Source organism: Zea mays, chromosome 3 (genome assembly GCF_902167145.1).
Source record: "Zea mays cultivar B73 chromosome 3, Zm-B73-REFERENCE-NAM-5.0, whole genome shotgun sequence".
Taxonomy (NCBI): domain Eukaryota; kingdom Viridiplantae; phylum Streptophyta; class Magnoliopsida; order Poales; family Poaceae; genus Zea; species Zea mays.
This window is the reverse complement of record NC_050098.1, coordinates 231,784,981-231,800,859: the sequence shown is the minus strand read 5'-3', so window position 1 is coordinate 231,800,859 and position 15,879 is coordinate 231,784,981. Positions and strand designations below refer to the sequence as shown.

The 15,879-nt window shown below is 52.4% G+C and overlaps 1 protein-coding gene across 2 annotated transcripts; it reads left to right on the top strand.

Moving 5' to 3' along the window:
• Window positions 1-10,862: 10,862 nt before the first annotated feature.
• On the top strand, window positions 10,863-15,397 carry LOC103652628 (uncharacterized). Of its 2 annotated transcripts, none has more exons than XM_020550599.3 (3): window positions 10,863-11,403; window positions 12,352-13,403; window positions 13,886-15,397. In XM_020550599.3, exons 1-3 carry the CDS (start codon window positions 11,198-11,200, stop codon window positions 14,860-14,862), a joined length of 2,235 nt encoding a protein of 744 aa, XP_020406188.1. In that variant the 5' UTR covers window positions 10,863-11,197; the 3' UTR covers window positions 14,863-15,397. The 2 variants fall into 2 exon arrangements, with proteins under 2 accessions (XP_020406188.1, XP_020406189.1); XM_020550600.3 differs by having other exon boundaries at window positions 10,868-11,403; window positions 12,352-13,397.
• Window positions 15,398-15,879: the final 482 nt, after the last annotated feature.

The window sequence follows — 15,879 nt, the reverse complement described above, 5'->3', positions numbered from 1 at the left end:
TAAGCATTTCTAGTTTGTCTCCTATCATGATACAAAAAGGCATGGTTCTTTTTAGCACTAGTAGCCATAGGGGCCTTCCCTTTCTCCTTAGCGGGAATGGGAGCCTTATGACTTGTTAAGTTCTTGGCTTCCCTCTTGAAGCCAAGTCCATCCTTAATTGAGGGGTGTCTACCGATTGTGTAGGCATCCCTTGCAAATTTTAGTTTATCAAATTCATTCTTGCTAGTCTTAAGTTGGGCATTAAGACTAGCCAATTCCTCAGTTAATTTAGAAATTGAAACTAAATGATCACTACAAGCATTAACATCGAAATCTTTACACCTAGTGCAAAACTCAACATGTTCTACACAAGAATTAGATTTACTAGCTACTTCTAGTTTAGCATTTAAGTCATCATTAACACTCTTTAAAGTAGCAATGGTTTCATGACAAGAAGATAGTTCACTAGAAAGCACTTCATTTCTTTTAACTTCTAAAGCATAAGATTTTTGTGCCTCTACAAATTTGTCATGCTCTTCATACAAAAGGTCCTCTTGTTTTTCTAAGAGTCTATCTTTTTCATTCAAGGCATCAATCAATTCATTAATTTTATCTACTTTAGTTCTATCCAATCCCTTGAACAAACTAGAGTAATCTATTTCATCATCACTAGACTCATCATCACTGGAAGAATCATAAGTGACATTGTTTTGATTACATACCTTCTTCTCCCTTGCCATAAGGCATGTGTGACGCTCGTTGGGGAAGAGGGATGACTTGTTGAAGGCAGTGGCGGTGAGTCCTTCATTGTCGGAGTCGGAGGAGGAGCAATCCGAATCCCACTCCTTTCCGATATGTGCCTCGCCCTTGGCCTTCTTGTAATGCTTCTTCTTTTCCCTCTTGCTCCCGTGTTCCTGGTCACTATCATTGTCGGGACAGTTAGCAATAAAATGACCAAGCTTACCGCATTTGAAGCATGATCGCTTTCCCTTGGTCTTAGTCTTGCTTGGCTGTCCCTTGCGACCCTTTAGTGCCGTCTTGAATCTTTTGATGATGAGGGCCATCTCTTCATCATTAAGACCGGCCGCCTCAATTTGCGCCACCTTGCTGGGTAGCGCCTCCTTGCTCCTTGTTGCCTTTAGAGCAATGGGTTGAGGCTCATGGATTGGGCCATTCAACGCGTCGTCCACGTACCTCGCCTCCTTGATCATCATTCGCCCGCTTACAAATTTTCCAAGAATTTCTTCGGGCGACATCTTGATGTACCTAGGATTTTCACGAATATTGCTTACCAAGTGAGGATCAAGAACGGTAAATGACCTTAGCATTAGGCGGACGACGTCGTGATCCGTCCATCGCGTGCTTCCGTAGCTCCTTATTTTGTTGATAAGGATCTTGAGCCGGTTGTATGTTTGTGTCGGCTCCTCGCCCCTTATCATCGCGAATCGTCCGAGCTCGCCCTCCACCAACTCCATCTTGGTGAGTAAGGTGACATCATTCCCCTCATGAGAGATCTTGAGGGTGTCCCAAATCTGCTTGGCATTGTCCAAGCCGCTCACCTTGTGATACTCGTCCCTGCACAAAGAGGCTAGCAACACAGTAGTAGTTTGTGCATTTTTATGGATCTGTTCATTAATAAACAAAGGGCTATCCGAGCTATCAAATTTCATTCCACTTTCCACAATCTCCCAAATGCTTGGATGGAGAGAAAATAGGTGAGTACGCATTTTGTGACTCCAAAATCCGTAGTCCTCTCCATCAAAGTGAGGAGGCTTGCCAAGTGGAATGGGGAGCAAATGAGCATTTGAGCTATGCGGAATGCGCGAATAATCAAAAGAAAAGTTTGAGTTAACCGTCTTTTGTTTGTCATAGTCGTTGTCGTTGTTGTCCTTTTGGGAAGAGGAAGATTCGTCGCTGTCGTCGTAGTAGACGATCTCCTTGATGCGCCTTGTCTTCTTCTTCTTCCCTTCCTTCCGTTTATGGCCCGAGCCGGAGTCGGTAGGCTTGTCATCTTTGGGCTCGTTGACGAAGGACTCCTTCTCCTTATCGTTGATCACGATTCCCTTCCCTTTAGGATCCATCTCTTCGGGCGGTTAGTCCCTTTCTTGAAGAGAACGGCTTTGATACCAATTGAGAGCACCTAGAGGGGGGGGGGTGAATAGGTGATCCTGTAAAACTTAAACTTATAGCCACAAAAACTTGTTAAGTGTTAGCACAATAATTGCCAAGTGGCTAGAGAGGAGTCTCAACAAAACACAATACCACAAGAGATCAAACACAGAGATGACACAGTGGTTTATCCCGTGGTTCGGCCAAGACCAATGCTTGCCTACTCCACGTTGTGGCGTCCCAACGGACGAGGGTTGCAATCAACCCCTCTCAAGCGGTCCAAAGACCAACTTGAATACCACGGTGTTTTGCTTGCTTTTTCTCAATCCCGTTTGCGAGGAATCTCCACAACTTGGAGCCTCTCGCCCTTACAATTGAAGTTCACAAAGAAACACAGAGAAAGGGGGGAATGAGCAACGCACACAAAACTTCAAAAGATCAGAGCAACAACACGCACACAAGTAACAACAAGAGCTCGCAACACAACTCAAAGAGTTCACAACTCCACAAGAGCTCTATATGCTATCACAATGAAACGAATGCGCGAGATCGATGTCTTGGTGCTTAGGAATGTTGTAGGAATGCTTGGTGTTCTCCTCCATGCGCCTAGGGGTCCCTTTTATAGCCCCAAGGCAACTAGGAGCCGTTGAGAACAAATCTGGAAGGCCATCCTTGCCTTCTGTCGTCGGGCGCACCGGACAGTCCGGTGCACACCGGACACTGTCCGGTGCCCGATTTCCTTCCTTAAACAGCGCAGCCGACCGTTGCGGATCTGGGAGTCGTTGGCGCACCGGACATGTCCGGTGCACACCGGACAGTCCGGTGCCCCCTTCCGACCGTTGGCCAGGCCACGTGTCACGCGCAGATTCCGCGGCCGACCGTTGGCTCGGCCGACCGTTGGCTCGGCCGACCGTTGCCTCACCGGACAGTCCGGTGCACACCGGACAGTCCGGTGAATTTTAGTCGTACGCCGTCGGCAAATTCCCGAGAGCGGCCACTTCGCGCCGTGTCAGCCTGGCGCACCGGACACTGTCCGGTGCACCACCGGACAGTCTGGTGTGCCAGACCGAGCTGAGTCTTGGTTGTACACAGCCAAGTCTTTGCACCTTTCTTCTTTTCTTTCTCTTTCTGTTTCTAACACTTAGACAAGTATATTAGTACATAAAACCAATGTACTAAGGCTTAGAAACATACCTTTACTCATGATTTGCACTTTGTTCATCCATGGGCATAAGTTCACATTTAAGCACTTGTGTTGACACTCAATCACCAAAATACTTAGAAATGGCCCAAGGGCACATTTCCCTTTCATCTTCTGGCTGTTCGCAGAGCTCGAGTCCGCCCTTGACGAGTCCGCCAAGGCGCTTGCCGAGGCGCTTGCCGGAGCTGCCGAGCAGAGGGAGGCCGACCTCGCGGCCATGTCCGAGGCCGTCTCGGACGTTTATCGGATCCTTGGCTCCGGCGACGTCCCTTCAGGAAGCTCCCCTCAAAGCCGCCTCCAAGCCTTGGGTGATCACGCGCGCGGCAGAGTCCGCGAGGCGCTACACCACGGCGTCAGGCGAGCCTTTGCCGTGCTCGCTTCCCACTACGTTGTGGACCTGGAGCGGGTTAGTGAGGGGTATTGTCTTCCTGACAAAGACGAAGCTGCCCTGGCAGAAGTTCAGCGGCTCGACGCGGTCGCCGCGGGTCCGAGCGCAGTGCTGGCGACCACCTTTGAGGCAGAGATCCTTCCCCCTGCGCCGTCGCCGGATGCCGAGATGGACCTTACCGAAGGCGGAGACGGAGCCGAAGGCGCGGCTCCTTCCTAAGGCGACGCCTGACTCTTGTTGGAACAATTTCTTGTTGGATGTGCGCGTGTCCTACTGCGGCCACTGAGGCCTGAACACTTTGTTTTCATTGCATGAAGTCGTACTCTTCTTCCTTTCATTTTGCGTGTCTGGCTTAGCCTGTCAATAATAGGGTGGCTTCCCGAGTAGGGTCATTTTTCGTGGCGGGTGATGAGTGAGGTGTCCCTAACCCGGAGGCATAGGAGTTCCTCGGCTCAGTCGGCCCTGCCACTTACATGCACCCACGTTCGCTCCTTGGGGCCCTGCTTCTGACATAGCCGGGAGAACGCAAAAGCCTTTTTGATCGAAAATTTTGGATGCGGAGAGGTACACCCAATCTTGACGCAGAGGGGTTCCCCCTTTTTAGCCCCCGAGGGAGGGTCGGGCTCTGCCGAGGTGAGGCCGACCCATCCTTGACGACTGAGACTTGTGTGGGAGCGAGGTATACGAACAACTTGAAAACAACTTAAGGGTAGAAGCGATGTAGCTGTTGGATGTTGCAAGCGTTGCCGTAGACCTCGCCTATCACTCTGCGCTTCTCCTCGTCGAATCGGCGCAGAGGCTGCTTGACGGGTCGGGCTCCGGCCCGAAGGTCCAGCGAGTGCTCGGCGACATCCCTTGGTATGTCGGGCATGTCCGAGGGGCCCCACGCAAAGACGTCGGCGTTTGCGCGGAGAAAGTTGACGAGCACCGCTTCCTATTTGGGGTCGAGCCCGGAACCGATCCGGATCTGCTTGGAGGTGTCGCCACTGGGGTCGAGGGGGACGGCCTTGACCGTCTCCACTGGCTCGAAGTTGCCGGTATGGCGCTTCACGTCTGGCACCTCTTTGGAGAGGCTTTCCAGGTCGGCGATGAGGGCCTCGGACTCGGCGAGGGCCTCGGCGTACTCCACGCACTCCACGTCGCATTCGAACGCGTGTTTGTACGTGGGGCCGACGGTGATGACCCCGTTGGGGCCCGGCATCTTGAGCTTCAGGTAGGTGTAGTTGGGGACGGCCATAAACTTCGCGTAGCATGGCCTCCCCAGTACCGCGTGGAAGGTTCCTCGGAACCCGACCACCTCGAACGTCAGAGTCTCCCTTCGGAAGTTGGAGGGCGTTCCGAAGTAGACGGGAAGGTCGAGTCGTCCGAGGGGCTAGACGCGCTTCCCGGGAATGATCCCGTGGAAGGGCGCAGCGCCTGCTCGGACGGAGGACAGATCGACGCGCAGGAGCTTTAGGGTCTCGGCGTAGATGATGTTGAGGCAGCTGCCTCCGTCCATCAGGACCTTGGTGAGCTTGACGTCGCCGACGATGGGGTCGACGACGAGCGGGTATTTCCCCGGGCTCGGCACGTGGTCGGGGTGGTCAGCTTGGTCGAAGGTGATGGGCTTGTCGGACCAGTCTAGGTAGACTGGCGCCGCCACCTTCGCTGAGCAGACCTCCTGGCGCTCTTGCTTGCGATGCCGAGCCGAGGCAGTCGCCGCATGCCCATCGTAGATCATGAAGCAGTCGCGGACCTCGGGGAACTCTCCTGCTTGGTGATCTTCCTTCTTGTCGTCGTCGCGGGCCCTGCCACCCTCCGCGGGTGGCCCGGCCCTGTGGAAGTGGCGCCGAAGCATGACGCACTCCTCAAGGGTGTGCTTGACGGGCCCCTGATGATAGGGGCACGGCTCCTTGAGCATCTTGTCGAAAAGATTGGCACCTCCGGGGGGCTTCCGAGGGTTCTTGTACTCGGCGGCGGCGACAAGGTCCGCGTCGACGGTGTCGCGTTTCGCTTGCGACTTCTTCTTGCCTTTCTTCTTGGCGCCGCGCGGAGTAGACGCCTCGGGAGCATCTTCCGATGGGCGACCCTGGGGCTGCTTGTCCTTTCGGAAGATAGCCTCGACCGCCTCCTGGCCAGAGGCGAACTTGGTGGCGATGTCCATCAGCTCGCTCGCTCTGGTGGGGGTCTTGCGACCCAACTTACTCACCAGGTCACGGCAGGTGGTGCCGGCAAGGAACGCGCCGATGACATCTGAGTCGGTGATGTTGGGCATCTCGGTGCGCTGCTTCGAGAATCGCCGGATGTAGTCCCGGAGAGACTCTCCCGGCTGCTGCCGGCAGCTTCGGAGGTCCCAGGAATTCCCGGGGCGCACGTACGTGCCCTGGAAATTGCCGGCGAAGGCTTGGACCAGGTCATCCCAGTTGGAGATCTGCCCCGGAGGCAGGTGCTCCAACCAGGCACGAGCAGTGTCGGAGAGGAACAGGGGGAGGTTGCGGATGATGAGGTTGTCGTCGTCCGTTCCACCCAGTTGGCAGGCCAGGCGGTAGTCCGCGAGCCACAGTTCCGGTCTCGTTTCCCCCGAGTACTTTGTGATAGTAGTCGGGGGTCGGAACCGGGTCGGGAACGGTGCCCGTCGGATGGCCCGACTGAAGGCCTGCGGACCGGGTGGTTCGGGCGAGGGACTCCGATCCTCCCCGCTGTCGTAGCGTCCCCCACGCCTGGGGTGGTAACCTCGGCGCACCCTCTCGTTGAGGTGGGCCCGACGGTCGCGATGATGGTGCTCGTTGCCGAGGTGGCCCGGGGCCGCAGGCGCGGTGTTGCGCGTGCGCCCGGTGTAGACCGAGGCTTCCCGCATGAATCGGGAAGTCGCGGCATGAGGTTCCGAGGGGTATCCCTGCCTTCGGGAGGCAGAGCTCTCGGCCCGTCGGACCGCAGCGCCTTCCAGGAGATTCTTGAGCTCTCCCTGGATTCGCTGACCCTCGGTGGTTGATGGCTCCGGCATCGCGCGGAGAAGCATCGCTGCGGCAGCCAGGTTCTGGCCGACCCCACTGGATGCGGGTGGCGGCCTGACCCTGACGTCGTTGGCGACACGGTGCTAGAGACCCTGGGGCAGGTGACGTATTTCTCCGGCCGGGGGTTGGCCTGCCCATACCTGCTCGACGTCCCGGCGGATCGGCTCAAGCGCTCCTGCTCCCTCGTCGAGCCTGGCCTGCGCCCCGCGAACTTGCTCGAGCTGTGGGTCGTGACCTCCCGCCGGAACGGGGACCACAGCTAGCTCCCGTGGGATGTCAGCGCGAGGCACCGGCCTAGGGAGATCACCGTCCCCCGGCATACCAAGATGGTTGCCCTCGGAGGGATCCCCTAGCTCGATGTGGAAACATTCGCGGCTTGGGCCGCAGTCCTCGTCGTCGAGGCTGCGGCTACCGTCGGAACAGTCGGAGAGGCAGTAGTCACATGCGGTCATGAAGTCCCGCATGGCACTGGGGTTGCCAAATCCAGAGAAATCCCAACAGATGCTGGGATCGTCATCTTCCTCGGACCCAGAGGGTCCGTAGGTCGAGACGTCCGTCAGCCGGTCCCAAGGCGACCGCATGCGAAACCCCAGAGGGGTTGCACTCGCCTCTACGAGAGCGCCCGCCAAAGCAAGGTCGCTAGGCGGGTTGAGGCTGAGTCGAAATGACGTAGGATGGGAATCAGTCGGTACCTTTTGGTCGACGAGCAGCGACATAGTCACGTCGGGGACTGATTGCACCGTCGTCTCAGGTACGAGGGCGACGTCCTGCAAGCTCTCCGCGAGCGCGCTGGCGTCGTCCACTTGCTCAGGATTGGCGTGTCGCGGGGAGACGGCGCTCGCCTTCGTCTCAAACGCGAGGTCGACGCCCGATGCGCCCCCCGTTGGGGCGCCGGGGATGTCGACTCGCTCGACAGCCGACGAGGCGTGACCTCCCGCTTGGCCTTGGTTGCCCCGCCTCCTCCTCCTTTGGCGGGGGAGAGGACGGGGCGAGCTCGAATGTTGTTCTTCCACCACGCGGGAAGGCGTCGTCGATTCCGCCGCCGGCGAGCGGGCTGTCGGCCGCCATTATCGTTGTCGCGCGGCGGTGGAAGGAGTATCATGTCGTAGCTGCCGTCGAAGGACATGAACTCAAGGCTCCCGAAACGGAGCACCGTCCCGGGTCGGAGAGGTTGCTGGAGACTGCCCATCTGGAGCTTGACGGGAAGCTGTTCGTCAACACGCAGCAGGCCCCTACCTGGCGCGCCAACTGCCGGCGTTTCGAGACCGGGGGGTCCCTAAGCCGACGAGTGAATGTCGCCGCGTGCCCCAGCCCAGATGGGTCGAGCGCGTGGGCGAGCGCGAAGGGGGGAAGTGAGGTGGCCGGAGATGGGCGTGAGAGAGGTGGAAATCCCGCGGCCTTCGTGTTCGTCCCGCGCCCAGGTCGGGTGCGCTTGCAGTAGGGGGTTACAAGCGTCCACGCAGGAGAGGGAGCGAGTGGCCTCACGAGAGCGCCTGTCTCGTCCTCGTCCCCGCGCGGCCAACCTCCTCTAAGAGGGCCCTGGTCCTTCCTTTTATAGGCGCAAGGAGAGGATCCAGATGTACAATGGGGGTGTAGCAGAGTGCTACGTGTCTAGCGGGGGAGAGCTAGCGCCCTAAGTACATGCCAATGTGGCAGCCGGAGAGATCTTGGCACCCAGCTGGTGTGATGTCGTGGCCATCGGAGGAGCGACGGAGCCTGGCGGAGGGACAGCTGTCGGAGCGGTTGTGTCCCTGCTGACGTCCTCCTGCTTCCGTAAGAGAGCTGAGAGCCGCCGTCGTCACAGAGCATGCGGGGCGCCATCATTGCCTATCTGGCGGAGCTAGCCAGATGGGACACCGGTCTTGTTCTCTGCGGTCCGAGTCGGCTCGGGGTAGGGTGATGATGGCGCTTCTTGTTGACGTGGCTGGCCTGCGCCCTAGGTTGGGCGTCGTGGAGGCTCCTCCGAAGCCGAGGTCGAGTCTGTCTTCCGTGGCCGAGGCCGAGTCCGAGCCCCTGGGTCGGGCGAGGCGGAGGTCGTTCGGCAGAGGCCAGGGCGGAGTTCGAGCCCTGGGGTCGGGTGAAGCGGAGTTCGTCGTCTTCTGGGGCTGAGCCCGAGTCCGAGCCCTGGGTCGGGCGGAGCGGAGTTCGCCGTCTTCCGGGACTTAGCCCGAGTCCGAGCCCTGGGTCGGGCGGTGCGGAGTTCGCCGTCTTCTGGGGCTGAGCCCGAGTCCGAGCCCTGGGTCGGGCAGAGCGGAGTTCGCCGTCTTCCGGGACTTAGCCCGAGTCCGAGCCCTGGGTCGGGCGGAGCGGAGTTTCCCGTGGAGCCTTTGGCAGGGCCTGACTGCCTGTCAGTCTCACTCTGTCAAGTGGCACTGCAGTCGGAGTGGCGCAGGCGGCGCTGTCCTTTTGTCAGGCCAGTCAGTGGAGCGGCGAAGTGACGGCGGTCACTTCGGCTCTGCCGGGGGGCGCGCGTCAGGATAAAGGTGTCAGGCCACCTTTGCGTTAAATGCTCCTGCGACTCGGTCGGTTGGTGCGGCGATTTAGTCAGGGTTGCTTCTTAGCGAAGGCAAGGCCTCGGGCGAGCCGGAGATGTGTCCGCCATTGGAGGGGGCCTCGGGCGAGACGGAAATCCCTCGGGGTCGGCTGCCCTTGTCCGAGGCTAGGCTCGGGCGAGGCATGATCGAGTCGCTCGTATGGACTGATCCCTGACTTAATCGCACCCATCAGGCCTTTGCAGCTTTATGCTGATGGGGGTTACCAGCTGAGAATTAGGAGTCTTGAGGGTACCCCTAATTATGGTCCCCGACAAAATCTGACTTAAATCTTCCCTGCTAACTTTTACTCTAATTGTGACGAAGGAAGATTTTGGACAATAAAGATGCATACCCTTTCAAAAAAGTCATTTTTAGCCGGAGCATAACCTAGAGAGTAGACAAAGAAAAGGGAAAGAGTTAACCGTATAGAAACTGCTGACAAAGTGAAAGCGAAAAGATCGTTGGAAAGATGCTAGCAATTTGTACCGAGCATTCACACGACAGAGTTTTAAAATGAACATATTAAGAAAAAACGAACATAATTCAGTTTGCATATATAAAAATAACATGTTGATGTAATTCAAAATGCATAAAAATACAAATGAAACCTCGATTAGAAAAATGAGATTGAACTTCGAGCCCGACCTCATGTTTAAGATCAACAAATCTTTTAGCGTACACTCGGCTCAAGTCCCAAACGTGAAATCAAGCATACCCGACGCAAAAAAAGGAGAGAGAATGTCCTAGTAGCCCTAGAGGGCTGGTCTGTGTGCCCCCACCCCGCTCACGGCCGTCTCTGCGGGCGTTACTAGGCACGACGACTGTCGCGACCCAAGTATCGCACGCATTGAGGAGGGGCATCCTCGGTCGGTGAGCGAGGCGGGGGTTGTCTCGACGGGCGGTACCAGGCACGACGACTATCGTGGCCGGGGCATCACACGCATGGCGCGAGCGGCGACAGCGGGGGATGGCGGGTGTTGCGGACCGAGCATCACGGGGTCAGTGACGGGGGCGGAGCGGGGGCATGTGGGCGGGGTCATGGGGCGGGGTTGCGGGCGAGGGGAGGACACCACCAATGTTGTTGTGGCGGCGGGGGCGAGGACGGGGCTGTGGGCGCGGGGAGGGGGCACACAGGCGGGGGGGGGGGGGGATGGAAGTGTGGTCGCCTACGTTAGACTCTTAATTAGTAGTATAGATTTTATAAAATTAGGAGATATGTTTTCCTTCTAGAGAGAGGAGGGCTTGGATTTTGAACGCAGTAGATGAACAAGGTCACGTAGACTTTTCCGTCGTGACTTAGGGCTCGTTTGGTAGAGCTCCGCTTCATGATTATCTAGCTCTGAGAGCCGATTTTCTAATAGAGTGATTACAAGTGATTCTCTAGCAGAAGTGAATCTATTCGATGAAAACCGTTTGACAAATAGACCGTGAAGTGATTCTTGAGAGGTTAGAGAGTGGGGAGCAGGGTGGGTGCGATGGGAAGTAATTTTTTAGCTATGATTTTATAATACAAAATAGAGACTAGGTTCACTCTACTCTCACCATAGAATAATTCAGACTTTACCGTTTGGGTCTGCGAGAGTTATTCTCATTAGAAGCGGAGCCTCTACCAAACACCCCCTGCCCTTACAGTCACTGAAAATGGGTCATCTCGAAGCCCATTAGCTCAATCGCGAGCACCCAAAACGGCCCAATGCACGCCTCTAACTCCCACTCCCGTCTTCCTCCTTCCCCGGACTCTGCCCCCTCCGCTCCTTCCACCTCTTCGGTTCTCCCCACCTGCACACCGAGAACCACCGCAGCACCGCTTCCACGAGGCAGCCGTCGCCGCCCGGGCTGGCAGAGCCATCTCGTACAAGCGTTCTCTGGGGTTCTAAGGCCCCTCCTGATCTCTTGGACAAGCAAAGGAGGTCTCTTGACTTGATTAGTGGGGTGAGGAGCGAAACGGGAGGCGATGGTGGTGGAGAGATAGGGGTTGCAGACATACAGAGTGATGGGGAGCTGCGCGGGAGAGGAGTGGCCCGGCGGCGTGACGGGGCCGGACGCCGAGGTCGGAGCGCTCGTCTGGGTGCGCCGCCGCAACGGATCCTGGTGGCCGGGCCGGATCCTCGGCATGGACGAGCTTCCCGAGAACACCGTCATCCCGCCGCGCTCTGCCGGCACGCCTATCAAGCTCCTTGGCCGCTCCGACGGCAGCATGTCCGTCCAAACCCTCGCCCTACCAATAACCCAACTCCCCCTATTGCCCTCTGTAATCACTCTGTTATGCTCCTTGTTCATGCGTTGATTCCGCTGGCTCCCGATGATCTGTTGCTACTACTGTTTGTACTTGGTCTAATGGTCATTGGATCACTCATGTTGTGTTCACTTTCAAGTCGGGCAAATAATAATTTTTTGGGTGGGACTTTTGGTTTAAGTACAATGGGAACTTCGAAAGGGAGGGTACTGTGTATGTTGGATTGATCTTAGGGCCTCCACGAAGTGTATAGCTACCTCAAACAAATTATTATTTCTGAAATGTATTTTTATGGATGTTTGCATACATATCTAGATAGGGGTGCTTACGGCTTACCATTATGCCTTAGCTCTAGATGTTGTTCTTGTTACCCATGGTGGCAGCATCAACTGAACGCATCTCTCACCCCCCTGTTGCTGAACCCAGAGAGTGGTATTAGGTAACTTAAGTATCCGTTAGGTGACAAGGATAAGGTTACCTTTCTATGTATGTCTTGGGCGGCAAAAAAAATCCATGCATTTCTTGAAATTAATACATATACATTAAAATTGTGTGCACAGTGATTGATATATTTTCTTGGTTTATATTTAGTCTATGAACATACTCTTCAAATCTTTGTGTATTTTAAACATTGTTCTGATATTAAGAAAATATTACCCTATATGAAGTTGGTTTTGAATTTTTTATTCATTCTGGTGAGCTGATGTTTCGAAGTTGTATACATGTTTTAGGCTTCAATATTTACTTTTAACTTCCCAAACAACTGCATAAATTAATGTTTATCACTCTTCCATTGCATCCTCAAATGTTTTCTGTTTGTAGCACTGAACATCATCAGTTTACTAAAGTATTGACCTGCACTCTAAAGTTTGAAATATCTATCTTACTTGCTATGTTGGACTTTGCCACAGTGACTGGTATAATCTTGAGAAATCTAAACGTGTGAAGTCATTTCGGTGTGGAGAATATGATGAATGTATAGAAAAAGCCAAGGCTCTAGCTCGCCAGCAAAAGAGGACACATGCTGAAGGGAGATATGTTCGCAGAGAGGATGCCATTTTGCATGCCCTTGAAATTGAAAGGTCCCATTTTTCAAATAACTGTGATGATTTTGAAGAGGAGACCGGCAATGATTTGTGTGCATCCCAGAATATGTGTTCTGCAAAATCTATAAATATAAATGGGCTCAGCAAAAAATCTCGTGGTGCAAGGAGTTTGTATGATACAGAAGAAAATTCAGCTCAAGAGTCATGTCAAACATTGACACTTTATAAAAAGCCACAAAATTTATCCTCTTCGAGCACTAGGTATGCATCGTCAAAAAGGAAGAAGCGGAAGGGACATAAAAATCATGAGGATGATACAGTTCAAGGATTCCAGCGTATGAGAGATCTTAGGGAGATTGGAACAAACAATGTTCCCAAGCAGAAGTCTGGTGCAGGAATTGTTTCAGATGTACCTCTTCTTGAAAGTGGACCAAGCTTTGACTATGATTTGTCCAGTGCCAATGGGATAAAAAAGGGTAAGCAGTCTCAGACATCCATAAAAAAGAAACGGTCCAATATCGGGCAATCCTGTGATAGTTTGAGTAAGAAAGATAGGCATCACCCTCTATCAATGTTATGTGAAGATTCAGAAGTGTCTGGAACTTATTATCATTGGGACCGTTCAGGCCAGTCTTCTAGTGAGTACCTAGGAGGACAGATACCCAATTTGTTTGAATCAAGTAGGGCAAAAACTAGTCTTTCAACTGATGTAAATAATTGTTCGTATAGCTCAGGCACTTCAAGTTTGGAGATATTATTAGATACATCACACATCAAACATAAAGGTTCGGTAAATGCTGTTACTCTCAAGGTTGCTGACCCATGCACGACTAGAATTCTCAATGATGACTGCCCTGATTGTGATGAGTTTCTTGCTGCCGATACTTTGGAGGGTGATGTTCTGGAGGAAGGTAAAGGTCAGTGCGATTTTTATTTTCCTTTTTTGTATCACTGTATTTGTTTGATTCTTTATATGGTGAAAAAATGGTTTGTATCGAAGCAAACCTTATATACTGCCTCCAATTAGATAGTTCAGTTACATGAATGTACACAGGAATAGTATTTGTGGATGTATCATGTTATAACAGTAGATAAGGTTTGCTTAAGCGTTCAAGTCATGTGTTCAACTGTGTCCAATTAGATAAGTCAGTAGGCCATGTGGTGTTAGAAAAATCACTCATTGGCAAAATTTCTTGCTTTCTTGTGCAGCAGAGTTCTTTTAGGTTTATAGCATACAAATATGATTGGCCATCTAATTAGACTGCAGTTTCTTAGTCATTTGTCATCATATTTCGATGCACGTTTTATATATAAATGGATGGGACTCTATCATATGATTTTATCACTCTGAACTAGCATACTGAGCTTTTTTCATAATCTTTCTGGTCATTTTTTCCAGGCCATTTGGATACTTATGGATCTTGTGCATCCATAAAGGATCAAATTTCAAAACTGGGTAATCAAAGTACTGGCTGTGCCATAGGTGGCACACCCTCAACTTGGCATAATAGAAATTCCGAGAAGAAAAGCATAACGTCTGTCAACTTGATTCCTAAAGAGAGCCACAAGAGGGATAAAAATTCACTGTTGCAATGTGAAGGGATTATAAAATCGGAAGGTACTATCCTTCGGCCTGCTGAACTTGAGGATAATACAAAACATACCACTCCTGAGCATGACGAGTCCTCTGAAACTATAAGCAACCATTCAAACTCTGAGAAGGGCACAAAATCATTACCCAATTACTTTCCACTTCAAGTACTACCACCACCTGGACAGCAACCTGATCTGAAACTTCCAAGATGCCCTGTAACGAGTCCAACCAAGAGAACGAGTCCGACCAAGAGAGCACACGCAGGTTATAGATTATATGATGTTGAGCTGACTGTCCAAAGAAGCTACAAGGGTCATCATGTGCCCCTTGTTTCCCTCATCAGTAAATGGACAGGTAAACCAATTGTGGGGTATCCTGTCACTGTGGAGGTTTTGGAGGATAGTCGTCCCACAACAAGTAGAAATGAGCATCGCCCGCCGATGGGTAGTCTCGGCTCCTTACCAAAGAGCAGAGTTGCAGAACCAAGGCAAGCAAGATCTTCACCCGCATCACGATCAAAATCAAAACCCAGTGGACGTAAAAAGGCCTCAGAACATGATTTGGACAAGTCTTGGCGGCCCCATATCAAGAAACCAGCATCTTCGCCGAGGAAAATGCGGAGGCTGTCATCTTTCGCCGGCAGCCGGAGAGAGAGTGCAGACCAGAAGCCTGTAGTTGTGAAGGCTGGCGGACCAGCAGTCGCGTGTGTCCCGCTTCGACTTGTTTTGAGTAGGATCAATGAAGCACTAAGCTTCCCGTTGAGACAAGAAAACCCCACCTGAGGCTGTGGCAGTTTTGCATTGCTGAGATAGAATGTGGGCAGGCATATACATTTGCTAGGTTTTCTTTGTACATTAGTTACCATATTATCTGAAAGCGTATTGCCTGGCATATTTATATCAGTATATTATGATGTAATCTGTAGCCACACTAGGCAATTACGACTTACCCACCGTGAGATATGGGCCGAACATCCAATGGTGGGAGGAAATAAAGGGGCATCAGTTGCTGTGGGCTGTGGCTTCATCTGACAGTGGAAGCAAAAATGGCAGCAGACCTGTTCACCATACCATACATCATACAAAATTTTCCCCGTATTTGCTGGCAACTTTTAGTTGATCCAGGCAAGTTGCTGTATGTAATCAGTGATTGCAAGGATTGCAGGGCTTCGTGCAACTACTTGCAGCTTTGAGTGAGTTGTAGATTCTTTTATGTGCCAATTCTCTAGTGTTGATGCTGGTCACTACCAGGCATCTCTAGTGTTGATGCTGGTCTCTACGGTGTAGATGCTTATATATATATGCTAATTCTGTGACATCACCGGTGCAGTTTTTTTGTCACATCGCATAAGGTCGAGGTATCCAAACTTTGGCATGGGAGAGCACTTGTGCATTTGCAGAGATGCCATGTGGGCATGCATTCCAGTGAGAGAAGCTGTCCGTACCTCGTATGCAACCAGGTCAGATAATGTTCTACATGATACGATCACTCGTGTGATTGGTTATGCAGTTGCTCGTATGCGAAGCCAATAATTTTGCGACAATCTATATGTAATTATGGATGTAAAAAACATTCACATTCGCTTGCAGCAATTTATTTTCCAAAATCTAAGAACATGATACATTTTTTTAGGGGATGGGGGAGGATGGTAATATGCGACGTGTAAGCAACTGCTCATTATCAAAAAAATTATCCTCCTGACTAAAGGCTCCGTTTGGATCGAGAGATTAAAGATTAGTCTCTCTATTTTAATCTCATTTAGTTCTTAAATTATCAAACTATGGGACTAAAACAAGGGG